This window comes from Megalobrama amblycephala, linkage group LG20 (genome assembly GCF_018812025.1).
Source record: "Megalobrama amblycephala isolate DHTTF-2021 linkage group LG20, ASM1881202v1, whole genome shotgun sequence".
NCBI classification, from domain to species: domain Eukaryota; kingdom Metazoa; phylum Chordata; class Actinopteri; order Cypriniformes; family Xenocyprididae; genus Megalobrama; species Megalobrama amblycephala.
In genome coordinates, this window is record NC_063063.1 from 10,536,323 (window position 1) to 10,563,421 (window position 27,099).

The window sequence follows — 27,099 nt, forward strand, 5'->3', positions numbered from 1 at the left end:
TGGTCTATGTCATTCAGCGCAATTCCGCCTATCCCGCCTTCACTAATCGATAACGAATTGTGATTTGAAAGCATGCAGTTCGTAATGTATGGGTTGTCATCATTCATTTTAAGTATTTCCACACCTCTGAGGCTGACATTGTTTCTGCTGCTGCCGTTGGTGTCTCTGTGCATGAGAAATTCTGTCAGTTACATCACGTGAGGTATCGGTCTTTGGTATCGGGGGTATTTTTACAAATACGAGTACAAGTACATAAGCTTGGTATCGGCCCGATACCGATACTAGTATACTAGTATCGGTGTTGCTGCATCCCTACTTAAGACCAAGCACATACACATAAAAAGAAGAAAAAAATAATCCCAATTACTTTCTGCACTTTATGGTCTTCATAATGTTTGACATTGCTACAAAACGCCTCAGTTTAAATGTATGAAAATAAAATACAAATACTATACAGAAAAAGTATTAAAATACAATATTTTTATATATTGAAAATATAGGAGAGAATATCCATACATGAGGTGTTTCAAAACTTAATTGAGGATACACAGGGATGCTCCTGTGCTTCCTTGCTTAACCTTTTAAAAGCATGAATGTTTTGCCAACCATTATGACATATATCTGACACAGAAGGATTTCTAACTGCCGAAATAGTTTAACTCTCCTGCTATTTTAATAACAATTACAAAAGAATACAATAAAGCATATTTCATTACCTTTTGGAACTTATAATGATTGTGTTTGCTTTATGTCATAACTGCCATCGTCAGAGCTCACTTCCCCAGTTTGTTAAGAATCTGGCTCTTGCAGCAGGCTTTGTGAGGGTTTAGATGTTTAGCATCATGAAGATATTGGAGGTTCTTGTGATCTGTCCAGACAGTAAATGGATGTCAAGCCCCTTCAAGCCAGTACCTCCATTTCTCCTGAGCTAGTTTGATTCCAAGGAGGTCACAGTTTCTGATGTCGTAGTTCCTCTCTGCCGGGTTGAACTTGTGAGAGAAATAAGTGCATGGATGGAGTTTGGGAGGCGTCCCCTGCTGCTGGGAAGGCACCACTCCTACACCGGTGGTAGAGGCATCCACCTTCACAATGAAGGGACAATTAGGGTCAGGATGAGTGAGGAGCAGTGATGAAAATGAGGCTTCTTTCAGGGTGTTAAAGGCTGCTTCAGCTTTAGAAGACCAGGACAGAGCCATGGGTTTACCACAGAGCAGACAGGTGAGTGGATTGGTGATAGAGCTGTTGTTATGGATGAAAAGATGATAGAAGTTAGCGAATCCAAGAAAGTTCTGAAGTTCTTTGATGGTTGGGGGAATGGGCCAGTTGTGAATTGCTTCTACCTTCCTCTCGTCCATGGATATCCCATTTTCATTGACAATGTAACCAAGGAACCAAATTTCAGACTGGTGGAATTGATACTTCTCATCCTTGAGGAAGAGATTGAACTCTGAGTTTCTGGAGGACCTCTGCAACATGACGGCAATATTTGGCCTGGCTCCGGGAGTAAATCAGGATGTCGTCAATATAGACCAGCACAAATCGATGGAGAAACTCAGAGCACCTCATGCATAAAGTCCTGGAATACAGAGAGGGCAATAACCAGGCCATACGGCAAAACGGAGTACTCAAAGTGGCCAGTAGGGATCACAAAAGCTGTCTTCCGCTCGTCCCCCTCACGTATCTGGATGAGGTTGTATGCGCTTCGGAGGATATTTCCATGGCCATACGGGGTTTTGGGTCCGGCAGGACACCAGGGGAATGCTCACTGGAGGGGCAGGCGGAGGAAAATGGAGTTTGGCAAACTGGCCAGATCGCCTGTGTTTCTGGAGAGACTGGATGAGGATCACATGATCTATCAAGAACCTCCTCAATAACGAACTTAGAACAATTTAGAAACAAAATCAGATTAATTGCATCGACTAGGGAAAAATAACAGGCAGGTTCTTTAAAAAGCCCCGCCAGAAAACAGGCGTTTAAACATGCATCTGGCCGATTTGCCAAATAAGCAAGCTCGACAAATTCCTCCACATACCTCTCCAGTGAACGACCGTCCTGCCGGAACCCACAAAGAAGGTCCGAGGCTGTGGCAGGCTTGGGAGGCACAGGAGACGCAGGGATCTTGGAGACGAGGAACAAACCCATCTTGTTTGTGGAATTTCCAGCGGTTGTGGTCTGTGATTCTGTTAAGTGCAGTGCTGCAGAGACGAGTCGAGTACGGAAATCCACAATAATTCTGTTTAATTACATGACTATTTCTGTCGGCACATGGGAATTTTACGGGAAGTTCACTTTATGGGAATTTAACATTTAGTTTTATTTAGGTTTAATAGGCATAATAATAATAATTAATAATTAATTAAATAAATAAATAAAGACAAGATCAGTGAATGGATTTCAAAGGCTGTGAAATGGGATGGATTAAATCATTTCTTGAAGGCCTATATTTTTATATTTACAGGCCTTATTTTATGTTCTTACATATTCTTTTATCATTTATTGATAGTAACAGACTTCATTGGAATGCAACATTGCACGCAATATAATATGTTAAAATAATAATTTCTTAATTCAGTGCTTTTTCTTAATTAAAACATATTATTTATTTTTAATTATTATTCATTTCTGATAATTCCACATTGCTATGGTCACGCAGGTTGTTTACGCATTTAAAATAAGGATATTGTTACCTCGAAAAAAATTATCTCATGGCCACTACTTCACATCACGTTCCCACAAGTTAATATGACGTTCCCACAAATGAATATCTCATGGCCACAACAACAACAAAGTGAATCAAACGTTTCCTCTCCTGGTCACCGTAAGTATGCAATTTGAATACATGAATCTGAAATACTGCCCATCGCAAGACCCGCTAGGAGGCTTCATCAATGACATATCTGAAACGCTACTCTCATATATGGAACGGGTACAAATAGAACGATTTGTGGGATTGACAGCGGATCAGAGAAAGCATTGAGATTGGTCGAGAGCATCTATAAGTTGAGAAATGCCATTTTTATGCAAATGTCAGGTGAAAAATGTTGGGCAGCAGCCAATTGCTGTCAGCAACCATAGATTAATTTATACTAGCTATAGACACACCCTAAAGTGGTGTGCATTTTGAGTGGTATTGAGCAGAATTATTCTGCTGCCCGTTGCTTGTAAACCTTAAAGAACAAATTGCATAAACTTTCTGCCACTATTTGTTTGTGCACAGAAAAAGTCTGACTTTACAAAAAAGAAGTACACTTAAGTTTGTTTTATTAAGTAAACTTAAGTAAAGTTCAAGTATACTTTCCAAGTATACTTTGTAGTAAGCATACTAATATCAGTATACTAGTATTATCCTCATAAGTGTATTTCAGTATTTCATGGGACTAAAGCTGGCTACTTTTTCAACATGTAACAGTAACAGTATCGGCTCCTGAACATGATTCTGGTTTGTAGTGTTTAGCTTATGATGTCCCACTGGTAAGTTTTATATTCTAATCGCTGAACACAGAGACACTTTTGCAGTTGTATAAGTGAACTTTAACATCATTCTTAGAGTTAGACTTTACACTGTGTATAGACAAGTATACACTGAAAAGAAAAGGAGTAGGATTTAACTGAAAAAAAAAGCTTGGAAACAAAGTTCACTCAGAAATCTCTAGTAAATTTAAGTAAAAGGCTAAACAATTCTTGGTGGCTTTAATGAGAAAGTTTTGAATACAATGGAATACTCTGTTTCAAGTAAATGCTATTTTTTATTGCTACATAATGTTTAAGTATTTTAACTTGAATACAGTTAATTTGTGAAGTAATTATACTGAATGTTATCAATAAAAAATATCTGATCACAAGCCAATAACATTGACATACTACAATTTACATAAGGTTCATTAACAGTTCATTAACATTAATTAACAGATAAAACAACAATCTTGATTGACACATGAATGGTAGCTCAAATTGTTCCAATTGTTGAGCAACCACATGTGCTAAAAATGTTTAATATCCTTTTAATATAACTTAGAATATGCTAGCAATACATTTACTTCAGAAAATCTAAAATCATTTTTACCTGATCTTGTCTATCTGTCCAACAGAACGTTTCAGGATCTAGCCAGGCAGATGGACTTTACCTACGGCACTGTTAGGGATTCGGCAGTGTACGAATACTTCAGAGCCAAAGGCACAAATCCATTGGAGCAGGACAGCACGTATGCAGAGCTGTGGAGGACCATCAGCAAAAACAATGGACAGGACTTCTCCGTTTCTAGCCCTTCTGAAGGCATACGCAAGGTATGAACATTGATCACCTATTGGCTAGCCTATATGATTTTAGAGAATTATGAAAACAAAGACGTGAGGACTGTGTTTTTGGTGTAATTTTCTGATCTTTTGGCATAACCTTTTCTTTAATCTTCACTGATCTATTATTTGCATCCAAATTCAGTCTATTACAAAAAGATTTTTGGCAAGTTAGTTGCTGTCATGTCATCAAATATTCAACGTACAACGGTGAACATGGCAGACAGCTTTTCCTCCACACTTCAGTGATTTACGGTGGTGATGGCCAGAGCAAATGCCAAATGAATCCTAGAATATTCTGAGACACTGATTCATCAGAGACTGAACCTTGAGACATTGATTAATCAGAGCTCATAACCTTGATTATGCAAAATGGGTTGCCCCTTGGGGAAAACCCCTTGGTCTTGAGCCACCAAGGGTCTCATGTACAGCAGGCAAAAAGAAATCATGTTGGATGCAACTGCCATAAGCCCCAGCAGCCTCTAAAAAAACTGCTTTACAGTGACGGCCTGGCCTAGCTTGATTTTGCCTACGGCTAAAAGAATTGCCTTGATACAAGCAGGAGAAGGACATGCCTGAATTTCAGTCGAGTTGCAGACTACCCATACAACAGTGGTCCTCTGTAATGGAGAAAGCACACTCACAGCGTTCAGTCTGTACCCCAAACACTTCATATGAGCGAGGATGACATTTCAGTGCTGAACCGTCATTTGCTTAGTTTGAGCTAGTATCAGCCAATAGTCAATGTGATTGACTATGCGAATGCCCTGGAGTTGCAGCGGAGCCAGATACTGGTAAGCTTTGCCCCCGAAAGCAAACTTGAGGAACTGCCTGTGATGAGGAAGGATGGATATGTGGAAGTATGCATCTTTGAGATCTTTTGTGAAAAAACAGTCCTCAGATCATATTTGAGTTACGATTAACTTCAGAGTCCACTGCCATCAGGGCCTCTTAAATATAGCCATCTTGGAGATAATGACGTCCTCAGATCCGCCCTGACGAGCTGGCAAATGGCTGGGGCTGCTCCTGCTCAGCAGCCCCTAGGACCAGGGCGAGGTGAGGGAGACATTTCTGAGGTGAAAGAATCGCCGAAGAGACCAGTCTCCCTCACCTTATCCTATACCAGAGACACGGAGAGACAGGTCAGTGGACTGCCACAGCTCTTTAATTGCATCCAGGCACACTCCCTCGCCTTTATCCAGGTGCTTAAGCAGGCCAGCCTGGTATGCCTGCAAGTTGGATCAATAATATTGTTGAATATTTAGAGTCCCCAACTAAGCAAGCCAGAGGCGACAGTGGCAAGGAACCCAAATTCCATCAGGTGACAGAATGGAGAAAAAAACCTTGGGAGAAACCAGGCTCCTCTGCCAGCCAGTTCTCCTCTGATCAACAAATGAACAGTGCATGATTATGATTCAGGCAGCATTATAGGTCAGAAGTCAGATTGGATCGGAACATTCAAAATATTTAATCTAGTTCCATCTGGTTGAAGATCAGATTCCTCATGTGGTTTGGAGACGTTTGTTTGTTGAGGATAAGTGCCACTGGCTATCGTGTCAATGAGGCCTTTACATGGGATAGTCTAGTTGACACAATCTCTGCTGACACCTCAGGGATACGTTGTGGTCATGTTTAGGCGCCGATCCTCCAACTGACATCGGATATAGCCCGGATCCAGCTGACTATGGTAAACCTCGGGATAAACAGAGAGACTAATAGATGCTAATCTTATATGATGTAACAAGTACAGTACATCGGGTGTTATAGGAAGTGTTCCCACACGTGCTTCAAAACACAATCATGCAGAAGCGTTCCCATAGCAACAACTTCTGATGCAGCGTGAAGTTCCCTCAAAAGGGAACATTGTCTATGGAAAGTCTCCTTAAAACATGGAAACCCAATGTGTTTGTGGTCCTGGTAAACCCTACTTTTACCCGCTTTCCACCAGCACGAACCGGGTGTTAGTTCAGAGCTAGTGCTAGTGCCAGTTCGGAGTTGGTTCAACTGACGAGCCTTCTAAGAACCGGTTTGCCTTTCCACGGGCTAGAGAGTAGCACAGAGCCAGGTCTTACGTCACTGTATACGTCTCATATTTCACAGCAAAGCTAGCGCTGCAGCGCCAAGCACAAACACACCAGGCTCGTTTGAGATGCATCGGCTTCTCGCATAGCGATCGGCGCATGACATCAAAGCTCCGCGAGAACGCACAAAAAGCACAAGGAGTTGTATGCTCTACAAACACTCCTGCGGATCCGCAGCACCCGCCGAATCGGTCCGCGCTGCTCCGATGCATCTCGATCAAGCCTTCTATCAACAATCGCGGATGTTTCACTACTGTTGATGCTCATGGCTTTGCGAACCTACATCGGCATTCAAACACGGCTCGCCTTAATTTGTATATAGACGGAGATTACAATCAAGCTGCTATTAGCTCGATTAGCTGCTATTTCAAAAATGGTGGTCACAGGTGTCTTGTTGGTCACGGTAACCCCGCCCCCAGCCCCTGATGCAAGCGGTTCTTACTTCTAGCCCAGCAACGTTTTGGTGCTACTTACAAACTTTTCCTGGTTCGGAGCTGGTGCTTTGTGTGTCGAAAGACAAAGAACTGATTTGAAACTAGGCTCTGGCTCCGAACCAGCACTCAAACAGCCTTGGTGGAAAAGGGGTAATTGTGAGGACATTTTTGGCCCCCACGAGGAAAACAGCTTATAAATCATATTATGTGATGTTTTAAAAAATGCTGAAATTTTTCTGTGATGGGTAGTTTTAGGTATAGGTTTAGGGTTAAGGGGATAGAATACAGTTTGTACAGTTTAAAAATCATATCTATGATAAGTACCCATAAAACATGAAAACCCGGTTATTATAGAAAACACTGAATAAAGAAGGTTTGCTGATTAAGTTTATTACTGGTAAAATTTTTCCTTTGAAATTTGTGTTAGCTTGTATAACCATAAAAAAATGCTTTTTTTTTTTTCTCAAAAAATTTCAGTGCATAGCACCACCCTGTAGACCACAGAGAGAGTATTTTCCTTTTAGTATCAGTATTATTAGTATTGTTAACATTTAAAGCTGATATCAGATTGTCTATACAAGAGGCTTTTCTCTCAGGTCATATTTTAAAAGTTCTTAATGTACCCTTTTGAAGTGAACAACGGTCATTCAATGTCAGTTCTTGTGAAAATCAAAGAAAACAACTTTGAAAAGATCAAAGAGGAAGACTTGAGGAGTTTGAGGAAGAAACTTTTAGAGTGCATAATGAGTTGAGGATGTGAAATCCTTTGAATCAGCCAATGAGGGCACGTTGAGATCAGTGAAGATCCTTTGAACGAGAAAAGAACTCAATAGATTAGTCAAGATTAGTCTCCAGAGTATGATTTCAATGATGAAACAAATAATAATACCTTTTGAGAATATATTTTATAGAAAGTATAATGATACATTTTAAGGCTAGCAGTCAATAACTATAACAGTCTGCTATAACTATAATTGTAACCAGTCAAAAAAAAAAAAAAAAACTATAAAGATAACTATAACTATACATTTATAATAATCATTCTACTGTAAATCTATGAGAATAGGGAAGTCCTCCTGTTCTCCACACCTGCACTCACTTCCCTCGTCATCTCCCCGTCATCACTCATCACCCGCACCTGGACTTGATTATCCTCACTGCCTTTATATTGCACTCACTCCCTTCACTCCTCGTCCGTTCTCTGTTGTGTTTACTGTGTGTATAGTGTGTACTCTCCTTATTGTGATTAAAGACCGTTGTTTGTGGATATCTGACTACGCTTCATCTCTCCAACACTATACGCCTGTAACACACTTTCAGAAAGATTTTTTTTTCAGCTGATGAACGATAAAAACATTGACAGCCAAACAGAATCCACCCAACTATAAACAGCCTGAGCATTTAAAACAGTGTGCTTTAAATGTACATAACCGCAGCATGCACTTAAACAGTTTTTGCACATTGAGTTAACGCTAGTATAGTTATAGTGATTTTTATAGTTATTGTTCTTACTGTGTATGGGCCTTAAGACTGCAATGTCAACACCTTTAAAAGATGATTATTCGAGCATGTTGGTCTGAAATCTCTCTGAAATGAAGTCATATCTTTTATCTGCAGGCCAAAAAAGGACCTTACGCATTTTTGTGGGACATGGCCGTGGTGGAGTATGCAGCATTGACAGATGACGATTGCACCATCACTGTATCCGGCAACAGCATGAGCAGCAAAGGCTACGGCATCGCCATGCAGCATGGGAGTCCTTACCGAGACCTCATCTCCCAAAAGTGCGTATTGCCTGTCTCCCAACTAAAATATATTAGGTTTTACCTCTTAAAGAATAACATGCAGATGGTGTGTGGAGTATGTCTGGAGTCTATTGGTCAGGCACTCTCTGGAGTTTGTGAAAGCTGTGGTCATAATTATTACAAGTTGACCATGCTTTGGAGAATTTGTATGATGAAAAAACAAAAAAAACTCTGTGTGTCATGCAAATGAGAAAAATATCTCACATTATTCCACAAGTTTCTTATATAAAAAGAGAATATATATTCCAATTACCAAATAAATGACTAGCAATTTCACTGGTGCTTTGAATTTCCCACAATTCAAACCATTCTTTATTGCACACAAACCTTACCTGTTGTTTCTCAGGTTTAGTTTTAGACTCATTATACAAATTGATCCCTTTGTGAATGTAACAGATGCCAGCAGCCTGCCTAAAAGCTGCATATAATCACTTAAGACTGTAACCAATTAACACTGTAAAATTGTGTTGCTGTTGGATTTCATAAAGCTGGGTAGTGATCTTCTGGTGCCTTCTCACTCACTCACTCATTATTGATCTTTCTGGAATATCTTAACATGACCCAACCACTAGCAATACCTAACACTGTGATGTGTGCAGACGAAAACGTAACTTTCTTTTCTCAATAGAAGAGGCATGTTGTGACATTATATTTTAGTTAAAAAATAAGCCCATTTGTGGGCTCATTAAGACCCCCTCACCTTTATGCATTAGAGTAATAACAGCAAGATCATATATAATCTTATATCTTATAATTATAATTAATTTTTGTTTGTTTGTTCCCCATTCCTGTTTATTCCCTTACTCCTAATTTCCATTTTACACTCTGTCATCTTCTAAAAGAATGGTAAAAATCTCTAAAATAATATTTTGCCTGAGGCAACTGGTGGAAATGTACTCTGAGGCAGCTGGAAGGAAGCTTGCAGGTTATTACACAGTGAACCATAATGTCATCTCCGCTTAAGTAAAGAATTTATCTTACTATTTTCTTTGTGGTTCATCCTTATATGTTCTCTCTACCACCCTCGTCTTTTGGCAGCCCTCTTGCATGTTTCTGTATATGACGCTTTTTTTATTGAAGAAATTTAAACACCTGTATTACTTGTAAAGTAAAATATGCCCTTAACTGACAACATTGAGACTTAAGTCTTTTTTCTTTTTACTTACACATGTCCTTACCTTCCCATGTCTATTTATATCATTGCAAGCAAAGGTATAAAATGTTGACATTTAACTAAGGTAGCAGTGAGTAAGTTACTTTATTGCTTAAAGGGTCATGAAACCCCCCTTTTTACCCTGGTCGGTCACACCTCAAAGCTCAAAAAACTCTGTTAAAATGGGCGTGTAAAGCTCTGGAAAAGTGGGAGTGTAGAGGAGGAGAAGAGGGGAGAGAACAACCAATGAAGCACAGACATAGAACACACTCATTATACAGAATAATGAATATTAATATATGAGCACGGAGAAAATGACAACAAATATAATAATCGTGTCGTCGCGTTCAGATAGGCTACACCACTGTATCAGTGTCCAGTTTGCACATATAATTCATTTGAAGAAGACTTGATGAAATATGTGTGCATAACTACACTGTGATGGTTCATGTTAGATGCAGGAGAATGTGTGAAATAAAAACTTTAAACAGATACTTTATTCTGTATGAGCTATGTGCCACGTGGCTAATGTTGTTAAACACAACGCGAAGCTCCGCGCTGAAACCGATCATATGCACGCTCCGCGTCTATAGCATAACAGTCGTATTTTTCATGTGTTCGTATTCAAACTTCAGTTATGACCGCATCGCAAGCAAAATACAAACAACACATGTGCTGCTGTGCTGAGGGAAACAGCCTACGGCTCGTGTGTTTGAACGTATCTAGAGCAGGCAGAGCCGCAATTTTATGACATTTGAATTCTCTGCTGTAATGCGATCTCAAGCGAACATATTTTCCATTTGTGCTGGTAGATTACAGCAAAACAATCTACATGCACACATGCAAACCTCTGCTCTGGTCGTGTCACAGGAAAACACATTGTGTTGTAGCACTGAGGAAACGAACACCAATGATATGTCTCTGAATGACAACAGACCGAGGCGAGAGAAGTGATACTTCCTCATGCATAATACCGCAATTATAATCTTATGCATACTACAGCGCAGTGATTGGATTAAATGAACTTTATGTCATGAATATATGTCGAGAATCGCTCAAAACGGTCTACGTCAGCATATTCGACCATGCCCATACTTGGGCCGAAAGTATACGATTACGTCAGATTTTGTGACGTTGCTCCGACTCAGCTTTTCAAACCGGAAGACAGAAATCGCTATGAAAAATGCAAAAATAACTATTTTTCACTTATGAATAACATTAATGAGTACCTTTAGGATTTTCAATGATGTGCAGCCAATACATGTGTTTACATCTCAAAAAAAGTGTTTTGGGGTTTCATGACCCTTTAAGGTGAGGCATTAAGCTGCTGCAAGTGATTTCTGTGCATATAGTAGCACAAAATGGAATAGCAAAAATTAATTTTTTTTTTTTAAATGTGTTGTTTGCCCATGTAGAACTTACCATCCATGATGCAAGAGTGTTCTGGGTGTTTGCTAGGCCATTGCCCTGCTGTTCCAATAGTGTTATGAATAGCTTCTAAGGTGTTGCTGGGTGGTTGCCAATTGTTTCAACACAGTCATATGGCAGTTTGTATCTTGGCAAATTTGGGTTTCTAATTCATTTGAATTTGTAAATTTTCATTCATAATTTTTTGTATAGTGGTGGCTAAGTTTGGGGTGACATACAAAATGTCCAACTCATAAAATAGTTACATTTTCCTGTGAGATCGGTTTGGTTGTTCTGGGTGAATGCTTGCTTTTGCAAATACTATTAATTACTGTTTTCAAACAGTATATCAAACACTCCCTCATCTGCCATTGGTCAAAAAAACAAATAGCCTTGCTATAGAGTGCCCCAGGGATGACGCATTTTTGTAGGCAAAACCCGGAAGCGAGTTAGCATTTTAGGACTTCCGGTTCCAACGCCGTAAAGTCTATGGGTTTTTTTTGAATGGGTTTTTGCTAAATCGCCTGAAATAAGGTCTGTGGTTAACAAAGCCTCTAAATACTTTCACGTTTTGATCTATGACATAAAACACACCAGTTATAACCCACTTGTGATTTTTTTTAAAACTTTTACTGTGTCTTAAAATCGGCGGTTGCTAACAAGTTGCTAAAAGGGACTTCTTCCTTTGGCGGGGACTTTAGACGTCATCATTAAAAACGGCACATTTGGACAGCATTTCTCATGAAAAAGTGGAAAAGTATTCATAACATGTAAACATGTTTTTAAATAAAGTTGTTTTTTTAAATACAGTTTGAAGAAGCTTGGTGGTGACGACGTTGATCCGCGACCATGGTGTGCTGTAGTCCGTTTATAGCTTTCTGTTAGCCTGTAAGTGTAAGTGTCATAACCCTTTGTTAAACACAGAGCTTATTTTCTGCGATTTTCCAAAAGTCTATGGGAAAAATGCATAGGCTTTCAATCGAGGGAACCCATGCGGCGCTAACTTCCGGGTTGGCCTACAAAAACGCGTCATCCCTGGGGCACTCTATTGGCTCATGCTATTGGCAGAGAGGCACCTACAGGTTTTCTGACTGGCTAACATGCACAGGCTGCATTCAGAATATTTGAGAGGAATTAAAGAAGACATATGTAAAACTTAACATAAAATAAGTACACTCGGTTTTCATCTCTCACAGGATTCTGGAGCTGCAGGAGAAAGGAGACCTGGATGTATTGAAACAGAAGTGGTGGCCTCGGACTGGCCGCTGCGACCTCAACAGCCACAGTAACGCCCAACCGGACGGTCGCTCGCTCAAGCTGCATAGCTTCGCCGGCGTCTTCTGCATCCTAGCAGCGGGGCTCCTGTTGGCCTGTCTGGTGGCCGCCCTGGAAATGTGGTGGAACAGCAATCGCTGCCGGCAAGAGCAGCCCAAAGAGGTGACCGAGCTCAGGGCGCGGAAGACAGAGCAGGGAGAGGACACTGCCACACTCTACTTTAAGGATCCCGCAGCAGACGCGAGCCCCGATTTAGTCGAGCTCCAGTACACACAGTTATAGGTGTGCCCTGATGAAATCAAAATTGGTCCCCCTCCCCATCCATTTAAACATAACAACAGATTTTATTTGTGCTTGGGGTGTGCAGAGTGCCCTTGATGAAGCAGGCTTCACAGTTTAGAATTTCACATTTACTAATAAGGTATGATTGCGGAGACCATTTCAGAAAGCAAAAGCTCTGCTTCAAAGCCTAGTGAGCTGCCGTGTACTGTCTTTTTTAAGCAGCTATCTTCCGAGGTAGCATCCTAACTGAAATAGAACCTCAATGATTGATCTAAAACGCCTTTAAAAAAAGAATCAACTCTGTGCAGCACGCAAATAATTCGGCTCATTGAGCCTTGTCACATTTTATTCCAATATTGCAATCCAGTATATTTGGAAGTTAAAAATGTTATACTCTAATAAGCATAAAAATACATAGCATACAAATATTGGGTCATTGTATTGATACTTTTTTTGGTATTGAATGCAGTATATTTAATCAACATTTCTCTCAACTTGTCCACTATTTTGGATGATTTTTTTCAATGAGCTCATTGTACTGCATTCTGAGAATGTCATCTCTATAAATGATAAATGCAATAATGCTTTAGATTTTGACCAAAAGAAGGTATCTAAACATGCCTTTTGCAGTAGCTTTTACATTGTGACACCTGTGACGCATTGAAATGTGTCTAAGCCAACAGCTCAAAAGGAGTTTGGAACAGAGCTACTATATTCCACCAATAACATTTTTTCTTTGAATCCAAAGTAAGATTTCTTTGTATCCAAAGTAATGCCCAATGATGGCTAAATCATATTACTCTGTTAAATGATTTGAACATCCAAATTAAGACATTTTCAGCTGATTTATTTTTTTTTTTTTTCTCCAGAGTACCTTGCATCTTGGCAGTGGCAAAATAGTAAAAAAAATTATTCCCTTTAGCCAGTATTCAACACTAGAAAATTCCTTAGATTTTTGACAACCTTTTAATTGTAGTGTCTTCTCTCTTTTTTCTCTTTTTTTTTAATTTGCTATTTCTGTTTTAGTGTTTTAGACAACACTTTATATCCATAAATGTGCCTTCAAGATGGCAATTCACTGTTCTATTCAAAACACCTATTTCTAAATATCTGAATAATTACTTCACTTTATAACCTCTCTTTTATAAGCCTTTCCAAAGCCTCATCCACTGCCGATGGAAAGTGCATGTAATAAACTGGAACAGGGTTGATGTGGATCCATAAACTAAAGTGTCGGCAAATTGGGTGCTTGCATGAGTCTGTCTGCTCAGTAATCCTAAAAAAAAAAAAAAAAAAAAAAAAGAGCCACCCCAAAAGAACTAAATCAAACCCCAAACAGTCAATAATCCCTAGTAATTTACTGTGTGACCTCCTGTTGCAATTATATGTCAATGTGGACGAGTTTTATGGATTTATTTATCTCTATATTTTCTATTTTACATTTATTCTTCATTTGTTTATGATCTCATGCAGGTTACTAAGGATTACAGACTGGCAAGGGTTTCTGGTCCATTGACATATAATGATATTGCTACTGCTTCATCGGAGGGGAGCAAGGACATTTGGACAGACAGAGAAAGAGACTGGGATGAAGCAGAAGCTATTGACACAGGTCAGAATAGAATCGTAGGCCTTTCTTTGATTGGCTGGGAATTAACAGGACCAGATGTAGAAGCCATCTAACATTAAAGATTTTTTTTATTATTTTTTATTTATTTGTTTGCGTTTTAGTTGTCTCATTTAGCAGATTCATCTTCCTAGTTGTTCTATTGGGTTTAGAATTACGCCCCTGCTTTTCCTGCATTGAACACTTTTTTTTATTATTATTATTTATTTTTATTTTTATTTATTTTTAGCACAATACCACATTAATGATGATAAATGATTTTCCAGTTCAGTCAAAATTAGTGTTAAGAACACTTATGCTGTTTAATTGGTGCCATTTATTTGTCGAGGCATGAAGCCATGATTACGAACATATTTCAATACGAATTCCACTACTTGTGGCAGTGATGACTTAATTAGTGTGGATTTTTTCATGAATCAGTGATGTAGGTATATATAATTGCCCTATAATTTAAATGGCTAAACACTTAAAACATCTCAAAAATGATGCTTAAAAATGATGCACAATGAATTTGCATACCTGCAAACGGAAGCAAGAATGCATTTTAAAAGTTTTGCAATTTGTATGTGAATGAAAGCTACAGTGAAAGATCTGTAAAACTACAGTCTGCAGAACTACTCAGTCTGAATTAAGAAGTTTACAGGCTGTTGATCAGTATTTTTGAGAAAGATTAGGTCGTCTTGATTTTTAATGGATGTTGTAGAGTTGGTGATACTCTATCAGTCAAAAGTATGGACATGTCTACTTATTCAGTATTATTACTGTTTTCCACATTTTAGAATAATAGAAAACTATAAGACAAATGGAAGTATGGGAATCAAAACTGTCTTGTCTGAGTGGTTTCTTTGTCTAAATTCTAGCTCTGTGCATTCTGGAGGTGCTTGAGGTACATCCTGAGATGCTTTTTTAACCCTTTGACACATACGATCACTCCGGTGTTATTACTCTAGGCTGGTCCCTGAAGAGTTTGATCACACCAGTGTGATTAGAATGTTCAGTACATCACATCGTGAACTGCTAAATTCAAATCTGCTTTCGTGCTTTGGCTGACATTGAGTCAGAGATGGACAAATACGGTTTCACATCAGATACACATTGTGTAAATTTAGTCTTCTCACAGTTAAGCGGCCACTTACTTTCATGACTTTCGGGAGAAGTGGATGAATTTATGTTGTAATTCTGAAAACTAACGTGGCAGTGCCCATCGTTCATTATAGATCAACTTACATGATCATTATTATTCCTTATTATTCATTATTATTATTTCTATGCGCATTTTGGGATATTGCATAAAAAACGCTGGATGGAAATGCCCAGATGCGCATAAATTCTAAAAAACACTTTTGCACTCAATTGAGGCTGAGATTCATTTTTTTAACCCTATAAGAAAACATAACATAAATACAATGTGCATCAAAAAAGTCATGGAATTTTGGTGATGGGATGGCATAACTGTACTAACCTTAAAGTCTGTTGTCAAAGTGGTTCGACATAATGACCTCCCAGAACTGTCTTACATGACTGCGTTCCCAAACAGCAGGCATCCGCCTCTGAAAGCAAGATAACATGACCGTGTTTATTGGGTTTCATCTGCACGCTCTGAGGCATGCTTTGAGGCATAATTTATTATATACTAAAAATACCCACAGTGACCTCCTATTGCAGCAAGTTACATATTTCTTAGTGAAATATGGCACCAGTAGTGGAAGGTGTTTAGGATAAAGTAAAAAAAACAATAAAAAATTGGAGTGTTGGTTACTCACTTTGCGTTTTTATTTTTATTTTATTTATTTTTTTCTGAAAAACATTGCATCTAGTCTGGAAGTCACATACTGCCTAGTCTCACATAGCCAGACCTTCAAAAGGTCTGGACTCCATAGCAGCTTTCATTGGCCAAAGACCACTCAAAGGCCGCCTGACTGACAGTTTTGTTCAGCTTCAAGATTGTGAAAATGTAAAGACGATGTCCCTACAATAACCGACTGGCGTGCAAAACTCTAAGAAGTATTTGACCGAGTCTATGCCTTCACATCCTTCACATACTTTTAAAAATACAGTGTTTAGTTGATCCTGATAAGCGTTCATTGTCACAGATATAAACACGACAGCTTTCTTGTTCCATGAGGTGGTTTTGCGCCATGACGGCTTAGTTTCCAGGCGGACCATAAAAAAAAAAAACACATACCCAGAAATCCAGTAGAATTCTACCAATCAAATGAAAACTTTGAAACTCATAAAGTGTTTCCAACTGTGTGTACCATATGCATCAGACATTCAGCCAATGACCTGTGGGCGTGACGTCTGAAGCTGAGACTACATACTGCTAGTCGCACATTTAGTGCATTCAAAAGTGCTAATCGGACTTGAAAATCTTGCATCCCCAAATAGACTTTGAATTCTTCACAGTACCCATTCAACTCTCCATTGGAAGCAATAAAAAGGTGCTAGAGCCTGACAGAAATCAGATGTGTTTTGGAAAAACACATAATTGAGTGTGTAGTTTAAAAAAAAAAAAAAACGCTATTTTCCCTGAGTTTCCTTATCTTGAGTTCATTTTTTCGGTAACAGTCTGCATTTATTTTTTTTAAAAATCTTTTTTTTCTTCTTTTTTTTTTTCTTGCATAGATTACATCTTATATCATTATACCTTAACATTTCACCCTATTCCTCTCCTCATTAGTTAAGACAAAAAGGATTACTGAACTATGATGAGATTGTGAGAATGTGTGGAGGCATGTATCCCCTTGAAAATATCTGTAATGAAAAGTATTCTTCAAACTAACATGACAGACTAATTTACACAGTGCGATTACTTTGTAATTCCAAATCTAACTTCTGCTTTAGAGCTTTATTACTCTCTGATGAGTCTTTGCATTTTGTGCTGCATTGCTTCATTAATCTACATATGAGTTTGTTGTGAGGGCTTAACAAATAATTTTGTGTAACAGTGTGTGACCTTACAGTGAGTGTGGTAGACTCTGGAGTCAATCTGCATTTCTTTGCAATGATTACAAAAAGAAAAGTGTGTTTCTGCTCTGAAAAAAAAATACAGTAGAAGGGACCTATAGGCTAACTAGGTCTCTCCATTTATGTCTGTGATCTATTATTTTCAATGACATTGTGTTCCAGCAAAGAAGCCATTTTCTAATAATTTTATGATTTGATTATGTTTTTCTAAATATGCATTAACTAAGAATTCTTTCAAGAAACATTTATTTACAGATGAAGTTGCCACTCTCATTACACTATCTGGGCATTCTTCCTATTAAACACATGTTGATGATAAGCAACTTCTATCTCCAACACTGTCAGCCAACAACTGACGCGAAGGGCATCCATATTTCTGTGCTCATTAAGCTAGTTTCTTAAAATATTTTTATTATTTTGCTGGCTAAATGTATACAAATTTGTGTCTATCTGTAAAGAAAGTTTGTTTTTTTTTATATTAATTATGCATTTAATTATTTGCATATACAATATTTGTAAAGGTAGAAATTATACTTTTTATATGTATTTTTATACTTTTATGGATATTTTGAGCACCACACTTAGCCTAAACCTAACCACTTCTCACCAAAAAAAACAAACAAAAAAAAACAATTGACACCCCTGGCCTACAACAATAATTATGTATGCTTGCATTAGGCATTGGCATTGGAGAAGCAACCTTAGCTATCATTTGCTTGTTACTCAGTCATACTTTTTATTTTCCTAACGCAAATGTAAGTTTTGTGTACATTGTGGTGAATATTTGTTAAAAGTGAATAATTGTTAAAAACCACCACAATTTTTAATAAGTGTCATATTAATGGAAAATTGCATAGGTAAATGAGGTTGGTGCATATGTTAAACATACTTGTTTATAATACCATTAAGATTTGGAGTGTGAGTAATCACAGCTTGGAACACCATACCACGGCAGATAATGTTACCTAAAATAGATTTTCTTTAAAGATGACCCACACCTTGCTTAGTTATTATGGTATATCTTTGGGTCTGATATGAATTATTTATTTTAAATACAGCATAATTTTACGACGATAGAGCAAATTACTTGAATTTAAAGTGGAAAGTAAAGTTGCCTTTCTTTGCGCATAAAACATTCCACAGCTTGATTTTAGGCCCCTGAACATGCATGCATGCATTGTTTATTGTTTTTATCTAGATCTGGATTTAACACTTAAAATGTACTTGTACTGTTTGTTCATTAGTATTCAAGAAATTATAAGGAACAATAAGATCACACTAACAAAATGGTAAATTTTAAATAAATAAAAAGGTAAATACAGTACTTGTGCAACTTTAATGGTGTTACTATCAAATGTTTGTGCTATTAAAGCAGATGTATTGTTATCCAGGTAGCTAGCAATATCATTAACATATTAGAAATGTTTCAGGCATATAACTAAAAAGTACAAGCTTTTAAAATGCTTATGCTATCTTAACTTATGCTAAGACATTTTAGCAATTATAACAATTTGTATATATTTTAACAGTGATGTGTTATGAAATGCAGGTTGGCTCCAGCACTAATGGTGTTAGTGGTATTGATTGTAAGGGCAGGTTTAGTCTTACTCAAGCATTATTATTTTAAATGCCCACTGGCCAAATTTGATTTCAAGGTGCACATTCTATAAAACTTCTTTCAAACCTTGCCCTACTATTTAAACTTTCCAATTGGACGTTTTAGTAAATACACCCGCAACATACCCTGCTGTAACTGAAGTAAGCCTTACTTGCATGGAGCTTAAAAGCAAAACAAACAAAAAAAAAACATCCTGGAACCAGCAGATCTCAGCCTCTCTGTCCCTCCTTTCTTCTCTCACCCTCTCTAGGACAAGGAGGTGAACCTGGAACAGGTGCATCGGCGTATGAACAGTCTTATGGACGAGGACATGGCACACAAGCAGATCCCCGCACCATCTATCGAGATCTCTGCCCTGGACATCGGCAGCATGCCGCCCAGCCAGCAGCGGGAGGCTGTGCGAGACTACCCGGGCACGGGCCTGTCTGTGAGCACCTTCCTCCCGGATCAAGCTCATGGGGTGGGCCGGACGCTGGCCCAGGGTCCTGGCAGCACCCTACCCCTTCCTCTCAGCAGCTCCACCATTCCATCCATCCAATGCAAACACAGGGCTCCCAACGGGGGCCTGTTCCGACAGAGTCCCGCCAAGACGCCCATGCCAATGTCCTACCAGCCAGTACCAGGAGGACCCATCCCAGAAGCTATTGAGCATAGTACGTCCATATAAGGCCATCGTCACCATAGGCTGCCTCATACTTGCTTTTCAAAGGAAGAAAGCCGAGGTGCAGTTGGAGCTTGGGAAACTGTGGCGGTGTACAAAGAGTAAAAAAGAAAAAAAAAAAGTACGTAGAGATTTTTATTATGAAAAAAATGAAAACATGAGAAATCATTTTTTCTTGTACATATTTGTAAATGCTGAAAGAGCAAAGTAAGTAAAAGTGTATTTTGAATATTCTCAATTTTTGAAGTTGAGTTACAAAAACAAATGAACAACAAAAAAAGGACATATAAACATAATTCAAAACGACTGTTTGAATGGCTTTGTGAATTTTGTTCTCTATGGGTAAACACTCAAATTCATTGTGATTGTTTTCTAAGTGCCGAAATAAAAGATGTCTCTCCACGTTTTGTTACTAGATGATCATACACGGCTGTAGGAACCCAAAAGCTGAGCGCTGATAATTATGCACCCCTTTTAGTCATAAAACATATTCAACCTGCAAACAGTGAGGCCATTTTAATTTTGCTTCAATTTCTGGTTTTGGTTGTTGATTACTAATGAAGATTTACGTCTTTGCATCGAGTTGATGTTGTTGGTGGGTTTACTGATCAAACAAAGGCTAACCATTCAAAATGTAAAATAGTATAGCAGTGACTTGTGCGGAAATGTCATCACGGACAAACTAAATCTTTGCAATTATAGCAACAGCACTGAAGAAAGCTTGGGTTTTAAGTTGATTTCAGATAATTAAAGTTTGAGACCATCAATCCGTGAGCACAACCAGCCCAGAGAGAACAATTATATTCCTAAAATATAACAGAACAGAATCACATCAAGGACATTTAAAACTAGTTCATGTTGTTGTTTGTGAAAGAGCTGTATTATCATTGCTTTTCTGACATTCTGGGAAAAAAAAATCACAGACTATATAGACAAAAAAAAAAACTTGTATATGAAATGATTTTCATAATTTACTTGTTTGTGATATCTTTTTTTAAAGAGTTGCAAGGGGAATATGTGATTGGTGTAAATCAGGAGTCTCCAACCCTGCTCATGGGGAGCTACCTTTCTCCAGACTTCAGTTCCAACCCTGCTCCAACACACCTGCCTGTAATTTTTAAGTAACACTGAACACCTTAATTAGCTGGTTCAGATGTGTTTGATTGGGGTTGGAGCTGAACTCGGTAGCACGGTAGCTCTCCAGGAGCAGGATTGGAGACCCCTGGTATAAATGAAGCCATGTTAGTATGCCCACAACTTGACAAACATCTCTTGCAGGCAATTCTAAATACTCCAGACACACAAATGAATTATTTTTTACTGTACAATTAAACTTTTACATTTCTTTTTACATGCTCTTTTTTTAATCGTTTTTGGGAGGTTCGGACCAATTATGAATCTCAGTCGTGTTATGTTTGTGATCTAAACCAGAACAACCTTATACATTTACATCTACCTGTGCGTATTTTCCTGTTGTCATCCTACAGAGCCTCTGAAATTTGATGTTGTTTAAATAACAAAGAAAAGGACATTTGTCAGCTTGGAGCACATAGACCAGTTTCCGAGAAGATTTCACCCTGCACATGCTTGTCAGTCAAAACTCAAGGTTGTATCGTGTATATTTTGTACAAGTCCAAGTAGTTACTAATGTGAACCAAAGTGATATATTACACTGTGTAACACAACCTGTGGCTTTGAGATGCCGACAGTGGTGGTAAGGATGTGTAATTTGTAGGGTTAAGTGTCTTCACTGCCTTACACTTGTGCCCCTTTGATTTCAGAGAAAAACATTCAATATTCCATGAAATATAACAGTATCATAGCATAGTCTGTAACATTACATCTAAGGGAGACTCTTATTTTATTTATGAATATGCTGCTTGGAGTTTCTTAATCTTTAATAAAGAAATATGGTTTACATTGTTCGATTGACGCTTCAGTAATTTTGCAATTGTAATTTGAAGAAATATAGATGTTCGTTGATGCCAGTAGGGTACATTTGAAGGTACAACTGAAGATACTCTGTGCATTAATGACAGCAGCAGACTCTTTGACTTATAATACATAATCGTCATAGTAAGCTTTTGTACTTTTCTATCTTTTCTTTGCTTCATATTTTTGGACCAATTGTGTTCCTGAACTGAGAACATCAGAAATAAATAAGTTAATGTCTCATCAAGTGTAGTAGGATATGCATCCACAGTCTGATGATGGAACTTCCCTGAAACAAGATTTTCTAAGATCTTAACACAGTTACTCTCTGAAGAAGTAACTGGGGTAGACATATCCATTGCAGTGACATATCAAATAATTATTGTAATTATAACCAAATTTAAAATTAATATAAAAATCTATCTCAGATCTTACCTGAAGTGACCTAATGGAGATTGTTTTTGGGCCTAAACAGGGCATTTTAAAATAGCAGAACAAATGTTATCCATAAAAAATACAAAACACTATGCAAGTTAAAGTGACATTTAACATTAATAAAATATGTGATTAATAAAACATAGATTTATAGTGCTTACCTTTTCCTCAACATCTACCTGCAGGAAATTAGATATTACAAGTCTGTGAATGGTTTAATTTTAATAAAGTAATAAGTAAAGAAAACGTGGTTTACAGTGATTTTAGAACATCTACTGTAAGGAGCATTGTTAGGCACTATCAATTTCGTACAAAAAAAGAAATTTCTATGAATAATCACCATTTACTAAGTAAAATGTTTGGGAGTTGTTATAAATTCTTCTTTTGCTGGCAGATATTTGACACTGAGGCATAACAATTTATAGGCTAGTACAGGGCTGGGCAAACTCAGTCCTGGAGGGCCACTGTTCTGCAGAATTTAGCTGCAAGACCTTGATTAGCTGGTTCAGGTGTGTTTGATTAGGGTTGGAGCAAAACTCTGCAGGGACAGCGGCCCTCCAGGACCGAGTTTGCCCAGCCTGGGCTAGTATCTCAAAGATAATAAAATTAAGACAACATCAATAAAATGTAAGAGAATTTTTTCCCCCAAACAATATCCAATTTGCATATATCTCAACAATGAAAATAAAATGACAGAAAGTTATCTGGAAGTCAGGGTACAATGTTATTACAATCTTCTTCATGGGATTAATTAGCTTCATTTTATGAAGACATGGCCTCAGCATTTCTGGAACTTTAGCAAAGATTCTTAAATTTGACGAGATGGATTGGAGCCCTCCCACACTCCTGTCACTGATGGAATATTAGTGCAGTTTGGGGAATGGATTGGGGCCCCTCCCACACTCCTGTCACTGATGGAATATTAGTGCAGTTTGGGGAATGGATTGGGGCCCCACCCACACACCTGTCACTGAGGGAATAGGTGTATTTGGCTTAAAGCAGTACTGCACAGACCTATCGGTGAATGACATCAAAGTAAAGCGAGAGCGAATATAGAGCAGACAGCTCTATATGCTTTTGAATTGCTCTCACGGTACTTTGATTTCATACACCAATCGGTCTGCACAGCACCACTTCAAGTTGAACACACCTATTATTAGTGGAGTTCAAGGGAATGGATTGGAGCCCCTCCCACACTCCCATCACTGAGGTGCATACAATAAGCTGGGTCTCCACTGAATTATTATTTGAGCTGGATGTTTTCCTCATTGCTGGTTCAGTCTAGTCCCAAGTCTTCTTCCTCATCGCTGGTTTAGTCCAGTCCCAAGTCGTCTTCCTCATCACTGGTCCAGTCCAGTCCCAAGCTGTCATCCTCACTGCTGGTTCCACCCAGCTCCAATTCCCCTTCAATACCCAGCACTAAGTCGCCTTCATTGTCCAGCACAAAGTCACCTTCATCACCATTGGCTCTGCCTAGCTCCAAGTCTCCATTGTCGCAGATTGTCGCAGCCTCCCTCTCCCACCTCCACTGCCAAAGCCATTCAGTTCCTCAGCCTGTCCTCTGCTGTTTCCCTTTAGCCCCTCGGCTGCTCCTGTGGTTCTGCCCTGTTGCTCGGCTTCACCTTGGGTTTGTTCAGTCATCAGATCCACCTTGGTCTGTGGATCCCTTAGCTCTACATTGGGCCTCCACTCTCACCTCCTCTGCTTGTCCCATGTCAGCCAAAGAGCCCATTCCTGAATTATCTGCCTGTCCCGTGTTGGCCAAAAAGGCAAATTTTAAACTCTCTGCCTGTCCTGTATCAGCCAAGGAGGACATTTTTGAACACTCTACCTGCCCTGTCATGGAGACCATCTCGTAACCCTTTGCCCTTACTACCCAGTTCTTCAGCCCTGTCTCCATTGACTCCCTTCAGCCCTTCGGCTCCTCCTTCGCTGGCTCCACCTATCAAATCGGATCCACTTTGGGCTTCTTGTTCATCAACTCTGCCCTGGTGTGTCGAACACCTGACCCTACCTCGTACCTCTAAACCCTGGACTCTACTTCGCTTTGTCGACCCATCGGCTCCAAGTTCCCTTTGCATCCCTCATCCCTCCTGCTGCGCCTTGGTCAGTTATCACCATGGTTGAGCCATTGACTTACTTTTCTTCTGTCTATGCCTCGTCCCTCCACCCCTTTGGCTCCACCGGGATCTTCCTTGCCTCCAGATTCGCTATTGTCTTCACTACCTCCGGCTCCACCTTGGTCTGCCAAATCTGCTCCGCTGAGTCCCTTCAACCCTTTGGCTCTTCCTTCGCTGGCTCCACCTATCAACTCAGATCCACCTTAGGCTGCCAGTTCATCAACTCTGCTCTGGTGGGTCGAACCCCAGACACCACCTCGCCCTGTTGACCCATCGGCTCCAACTTGTCACCACGCTCCCTCGGCTCCACCATAGCACATCGTCCCTCAAGCTCCACCGGGCTCTGTCGTCCCCCTGGCTCCACCTTGGTCAGTCATCACCCTAGTTGAGCCATTAACTTACGTTCCTCTGGCTACTCCCTTTGGCTCCACTGGGTTCTTCCTTCCGTTGACCCATCGGCTCCAACTTGTCACCGCGCTCCCTCGGCTCCACCGTAGCACATCATCCCTCAAGCTCCACCGGGCTCTCTCGTCCCCCTGGCTCCACCTTGGTCAGTCATCACCCTAGTTGAGCCGTTAACTTACGTTCCTCTGGCTACCCCCTTTGGCTCCACTGGGATCTTCCTTCCTTATGCATTTAATTTTTCTTTTTTAATAATCAGAATAATTCATGCAGTTATAATTGCATGAATTAGATGAACATTTCAAATATCTTCATTATTCATCATAATCGAATGAGTGCAATCATTTGATCTAAATGAATAGTCTATTGCTACAATGACAAATGTAGGCCCATATCAGAGCTTAATACAGATGGAAAAAGTATCACTGAAATCAAATATCGTGGTAGCCAAAAAAAGAATGTGATATTGCATTGGAAATGCTATCTTTCTTAATGTGCCTCGGACAGCAGTAAATGGGGATAGTTATAGTAACTACAGTGCTTGTCCTTCCCCATTTGGTCTAGGTGAGACTCCCTGTATACATGCTCAAAAAAGTTTCACTAATGAATCAAAGCTGTATTAATGACAATGCTTGGAAATTATTTCTAGTAGATGTTATGTATGAAGACTCAGAGTGTGGTTCTACCTGCTGCTTCCCCCTCTAAGGGCAGAGATTCCAAACAAAAAGTGTTTATTGAATGGGAGCTATGATGAGAAGGAGATTGCAATTTTACATTACACTGCTGTGAATGAATTTGAAATCAGAGGTGGCACACACAGTGTGACCTACCCTTCTCCCAGTTAGCTGGAAGTGGTGGTTTATAGTTAAAAAGTTCAAAATATTCAGAAGACTCATCAACTGGGTTTGTCATCAACATTGATTCATCAACTGGGATTGTATGGATTACCATTGTGTTCACATTATGTGGTTTTTGAAGCATCAACTTTGGGGTCCCATATACTGGCATTATAGGAACTCAGAGATTGATCATTTTTCTTCTTTGGTTTGTGTTCATCTGAAGAAAGAACGTCAAGTAGGCCTACATCAGGGACAGCATGAGGGTGAGTATACTGTAAAGTAGGATTTTTCGAAATTGAAAATAATGCAAACATTACTGAAGTAATATGGTTGTCAGTGACTGTGTCAGGGTTTTGTTATGCTCTGTCTTGTTTTCATTGTGTTCATGTTCTCTTTGATCATTTTCCTGTGACCTAGTTTTCCCCATGTGTTTCATTGGTTCATCCCATTCACCTGTGCCTTGTTAATCACCTTGTTAATTATCTTGTTTGCTCCTTTGTTTGACTATGTATTTATACCATCAGTTCTCTTCTGTTCTTTGTCTTTTGTTAACATTGATACTTGGTGGATATCTTCATTTGGTTATTGGATTATCCCTGTCTGTTTCTTAGTTTCTATTAAAGTATTATTGAACTTCAAGCCTCATCCTTCAGGATTTACCAGCCAGCAGGTGTGACACACTGGGACGCAACCTTTTATTAAAAAGGAAATACCATCAATAAATTTTGGCTTCAGATTTTGGCTTAAGATTAACCAATAAATATGGTTTAAAAACCTGGTGTCCTACATGATCCCTTTCTGACAACAAAGTACTTGAACGCGACACGCTTGCAATCACAAATTCAGAAGTGGGAAGTAGGAAATTTATGATAGTAAGTGAAGGCAGAATTACACCGACCTTCCAGAGAAATTCCAATCTTACCTCACATGAGCCATAAACTATTGGATTTTTAGCATCTGCATTTCTCAGACATAGGTAACTAGCAGCCCCACTGCATCTGCCTAATTTCAAACTGCTTTAAGGACAAAGAACAATTGTGAAGATAGCACTTAAGCAGTGGTTCCCAATCCTGGTCCCCAATAGTGGTGTTTTAAAATGAGGAGGAAATGTAAATGGTCCCAATTTATATTAGTTGCCTTTAACTACTATGTACTTGCATCAAATAATAAGTACTATGTACTTATTGTGTTCATATTGTATTGCAAAACACTTGTGCTGCTGTTGAGGTGGATATGGGTAAGGTTAGGTTTGGTGGTATTGTTAGGTTTAAGGGTGGGTCAAGGTGTAAGGGATGGGTCAACAGTGTAATTATAAATGTAATTACAGAAATTAATTAAATATGTAATTACATGCAGGTATTTTTTTAAATATAAGTACAATGTAAAAACATGTATGTACACAATAAGTGCATTGTATCAAATGATTAATTTAAATGTAAGTACATAGTAGTTAAGGACACCTAATATAAAGTGGGACCATGTAAATTTATGTCCCTGTTACACTTAATTGTCCTGGTTAAATAAACATTACATAAAAAAGAGAGACCAAATACAATTCTATTTTGTATTTTTACACTATGTTCTATTTATTAAAATCAAGTATACATCTCATCAAGTTAGTGTTTTTATGCATTTCTACATTTATTCCAAAATAATAACTAAAGGCAGTAACAACTTGAATAAAATATAGTATTTGTGAACTAATGTTCAGCATTTCTTTTTAATAGTCAACTTATTTTCAGCAGTAATCAAGCTTGTGCACACTGGT

General features: G+C 38.8%; 1 protein-coding gene across 1 annotated transcript in view; it reads left to right on the plus strand.

The window, feature by feature from the left end:
- The window catches only part of grid1b (glutamate receptor, ionotropic, delta 1b), a 463,740-nt gene extending 442,214 nt beyond the window's left edge, over positions 1 to 21,526 (plus strand). Inside the window, 4 exon segments of the mRNA XM_048170087.1 lie at positions 4,089 to 4,284; positions 8,426 to 8,592; positions 12,370 to 12,610; positions 19,193 to 21,526. Of these exon segments, the coding sequence (XP_048026044.1) occupies positions 4,089 to 4,284; positions 8,426 to 8,592; positions 12,370 to 12,610; positions 19,193 to 19,609 (1,021 nt within the window). The 3' untranslated portion in view covers positions 19,610 to 21,526.
- Positions 21,527 to 27,099: the final 5,573 nt, after the last annotated feature.